At 40.6% G+C, this 3,695-nt stretch overlaps 1 protein-coding gene across 1 annotated transcript; it reads left to right on the top strand.

Moving 5' to 3' along the window:
- The first annotated feature begins 2,537 nt into the window (after window positions 1–2,537).
- LOC138873388 (uncharacterized) lies at window positions 2,538–3,158 on the top strand. Its single transcript, XM_070151857.1, has 2 exons — window positions 2,538–2,818; window positions 2,870–3,158. Exons 1-2 carry the CDS (start codon window positions 2,538–2,540, stop codon window positions 3,156–3,158), a joined length of 570 nt encoding a protein of 189 aa, XP_070007958.1.
- The last annotated feature ends 537 nt before the right edge of the window (window positions 3,159–3,695 follow it).

Genomic DNA, 3,695 nt, shown 5'->3' with positions numbered 1-3,695 from the left:
AGCATTTTGCGGTCCATTATGCGGGCCGCATGTCAACTTTGCGATCGCAGACCTGAGTCAGGGCTCCAATTTTCTAAATTTTAAACCCGACCCCCTGTCGTTATATCCTGTGCAATAGCTCATTTTGATCCTATTTCCTGACACTTTTAGAGTGAGAGAGAGGGGTCTAAGAGAGGAAAAGTGCTTCCCATCAAAATTACTCCATGAATCCTTGTTAAATCATTGAAGATAATCAAGTGAGGGACCTAAACCTTCATCCCAAGAGGTAAGACTTCATCACCTCAGCTCTTATTTTTATACATAGCTACAAGGGGTCATTAGTGAGGTAATTCATGGGGATAAGGGAGATTGCATTGCATGCATGGGTTATTGAAGAATATGGGGAATTATAAATAAAGAGGCATGGGTAATGGGCTAGTGTAATCTTGTATAAAAGAACCATCAGGCCTTAATAAACACTAAATGCTCGATAAAATGCTCAAGAGAGCTTAGATTATGATCTTTTCCTAATTATGAGTTAAATCGTGCTATATTGCTTAAATAGATTGAAGTGCAAACATTTCGGAACGTTATAGGATTAAGGAAAGATCGGTTGAGGTATGTATGGATAAAACCCCGTCTTTTAGAAATTGAGCTTTATCTGTGGTTGTGTGAATACGGTAAAATTAAAATTGAATTGTTGTATTGATTGTTATTTCACTAGAATTGGTGTTGCAACCTTACATGCGTGGGAAGTGTGTCTAATATGATCAATATGCTACTCTTGATAACTTGAAAAGGTGCAAGGACTATGAATCATGAATTGAAATACTTAGACCTTAAATTGAAATTGAAGCTAAATATGTTGTGCCATCTATGTGAAGTCTCCTCTATGCCTACAATTTTAATTGCTCTTTTGTGCACTTATTATCCTAAATTACAAATCTAACATCGAAATTGGGAATGATGTGAAATGTGGCCTAGTGCCAAATATATGATGTGATAGTTGTGGCCCCATGTGCCTATGGAACGATATATGTGAAACAAATATTGAATTGAGATGATTGATAGAAAAGGGAAATGCCTCGGTATAGAGGCCTTCCCAAATGTTGTTACAGGTATTCTGACTGTTCAATCTCATGATGTGTATGCACTTATTAACCCCGGTTAAGTTAAGTTCCAGTGGTTCGATGCTTGTGAAAGGAGCTTCCAGGAATTGAAATCAAGACTGACTACAACACCGGTATTAACCCTGCCAGAGGGTATAGAGGGATTTGTGGTGTATTGTGATTCTTTGAGAATCGGGCTTGGGTGTGTGTTAATGCAACATGGCAAGGTTATAGCTTACGCTTCTAGGTAACTTAAGAATCATGAAAAGAATTATCCAACCCATGACTTAGAGCTTGCAGCAGTGGTGTTTGCGCTAAAGATTTGGCGACATTATTTGTATGGGGTCCATGTGGATGTATTTACGGATCACAAAAGCCTTCAATATATTTTCAAGCAGAAGGAGTTGAATCTGAGACAAAGAAGATGGCTAGAGTTACTCAAGGACTATGCCATAGATATTCTCTATTACCCGGGAAAAGCTAATGTTGTGGCAGATGCTCTTAGTCGGAAGTCCATGGAATGTTTGGTTCATTTGAAGGCGTATCAGAGACCGTTGGCTCGGGAGGTTCATCAGCTAGCTAGTTTGGGAGTTTGCCTGGCGGGCTCTAGTGAAGGAGGGATAATTGTGCAGAATATATCCAAATCGTCGCTCATGGCGAAGGTGAAAGAAAGCAATTCAATGATCCATTATTAGTACAGCTGAAAGAGGGGATTCATAAACACAAGACCATAGCTTTTTCCCTTGGCATGGATGATGGTACCTTACGGTACCATGTGTTTCGGATATTGACGGTCTTTAGGGAAGGATCATGATAGAAGCTCACACTTCCAGGTATTCAGTGCACCTAGGTTCTACAAAAATGTATCATGATCTTAAGGAAAATTATTGGTGGAACAACATGAAAAAGGATGTGGCGGACTTTATGGCTAGATGTCCGAACTGTTAGCAAGTGAAGGCCAAACATCAAAGACCCGGAGGACTGACTCAAAGCATAGAAATTCTAATGTGGAAATGGGAGATGATCAATATGGATTTTGTGGTAGGGTTGCCGCACACTCCGCACAAGTTTGACTCAATTTGGGTGATTGTTGATCGACTCACAAAATTAGCACACTTCTTGCTAGTCAAATCTACTGACACAGTGGAACAATATGCTCAGTTGTATATTAAAGAAATAGTCAGGTTGCATGGTACCCCAGTTTCAATCATTTCGGATCGAGGGGCTCAGTTCACGGCCAACTTTTGGAAGAAATTTCAGCAAGGTTTGGGCACGCAAGTAAATCTTAGCACAACTTTTCACCACTAAACCGACGGGAAAGTAGAGCGGACTATTCAGACGTTCGAGGATATGTTGCGTGCTTGTGTTCTTGATTTCAAAGGTAGCTGGAATGATCATTTGCCACTCATAGAGTTTGCTTACAACAATAGCTTATATGCTAGTATTTAGATGGCACCATTTGAGGCATTGTATGGTAGAAGATGTAGGTCTCCCATTAGGTGGTTCGAGGTCAGAGAAGCTGAATTGATAGGGTCAGACCTTGTGCACCAAGCCATGGAGAAGGTCAAAACTATTAAGGAAAGGTTGAAAACTGCTCAGAGTCACCAAAAGTCTTATTCAGATGTTAGTCGCAGGGATTTGGAGTTTAAAGAAGATGATTGGGTATACTTAAAGGTTTCCCCCATGAAAGGTATCATGCGGTTTGGGAAGAAAGAAAAATTGAGCCCAAGGTATGTCGGACCGTACAGAATCATCTAGTGGATTGGCCAGGTGGCATACAGGCTTGCGTTGCCGCCCGAGATGTCATTGGTACACCCAGCCTTTCATGTGTCTATGTTGAAGAAAGTAGTGGGAGATCCGTCCACTATTATACCAATTGAAACTATTGAGGTCAATGAAAAACTGTCCTATGAAGAAGTTCCAGTTGCCATTCTTGATAGGCAGGTCCGGAAATTGAGAAATAAGGAAATTGCCTCCGCAAAGGTGTTATGGCGAAACCAGCAGGTTGAGGAAGCTACTTGGGAAGACGAGGAAGAAGTGAGGAGGAAGTACCCACATTTGTTTGTATAGCCATGTAATAGCTTTCATCTATTTGGTCCCTATGAACCCTATATCCTTGATTTGATCTATGTAAACCTATTCTGTTTCATTTTGGTTATATGATTGCCTATGCGGCCATGGTTAGTATTGTACAGGTTATGTTGTGTCTATGGAATATGTATATGCTGCTAGGATATGTCTCGGGGGCTCTCTGATAGGTGGATGGACCTAGATACAAAGGAAACTCTGGCGAAACTTTTAGAAATTTAGGGAGTTAGCCAAATTCGGAGCTATTGAGGTGCTCCATAATGGTGAGAAACTGAGATTGCATGAAGAAAATTTGCTAATGAGTGAACCTTGATCCTCATTCGAGGCTGAATGATCTTAAATAGGGGAGGATGTAAGGCCCGTGAAACCTTTTACATAAAACCCGAGAGCTCGTAGTGCCAAGTTAGGAATATGTGTTTGAAAATTTTAAAAAATTCTTCGTGGAGAGCTTGCTCGCCGCGGTTGAGACCCTTTGGACTGATTTATGCATTAAAAAGTCAAGGAATAATGTTTTCCAAA

Source organism: Nicotiana sylvestris, chromosome 1 (genome assembly GCF_000393655.2).
Source record: "Nicotiana sylvestris chromosome 1, ASM39365v2, whole genome shotgun sequence".
NCBI lineage: Eukaryota > Viridiplantae > Streptophyta > Magnoliopsida > Solanales > Solanaceae > Nicotiana > Nicotiana sylvestris.
This window is presented reverse-complemented; position numbering and strand designations above follow the sequence as displayed.

Coding starts and splice junctions, on each gene's coding strand:
- LOC138873388 (XM_070151857.1), top strand. CDS start 2,538: ATGGCACCATTTGAGGCATTGTATGGTAGAAGATGTAGGTCTCCCATT. Junction 2,819..2,869: donor AAAGAAAAATTGAGCCCAAG/GTATGTCGGACC, acceptor GGTGGCATACAG/GCTTGCGTTGCCGCCCGAGA.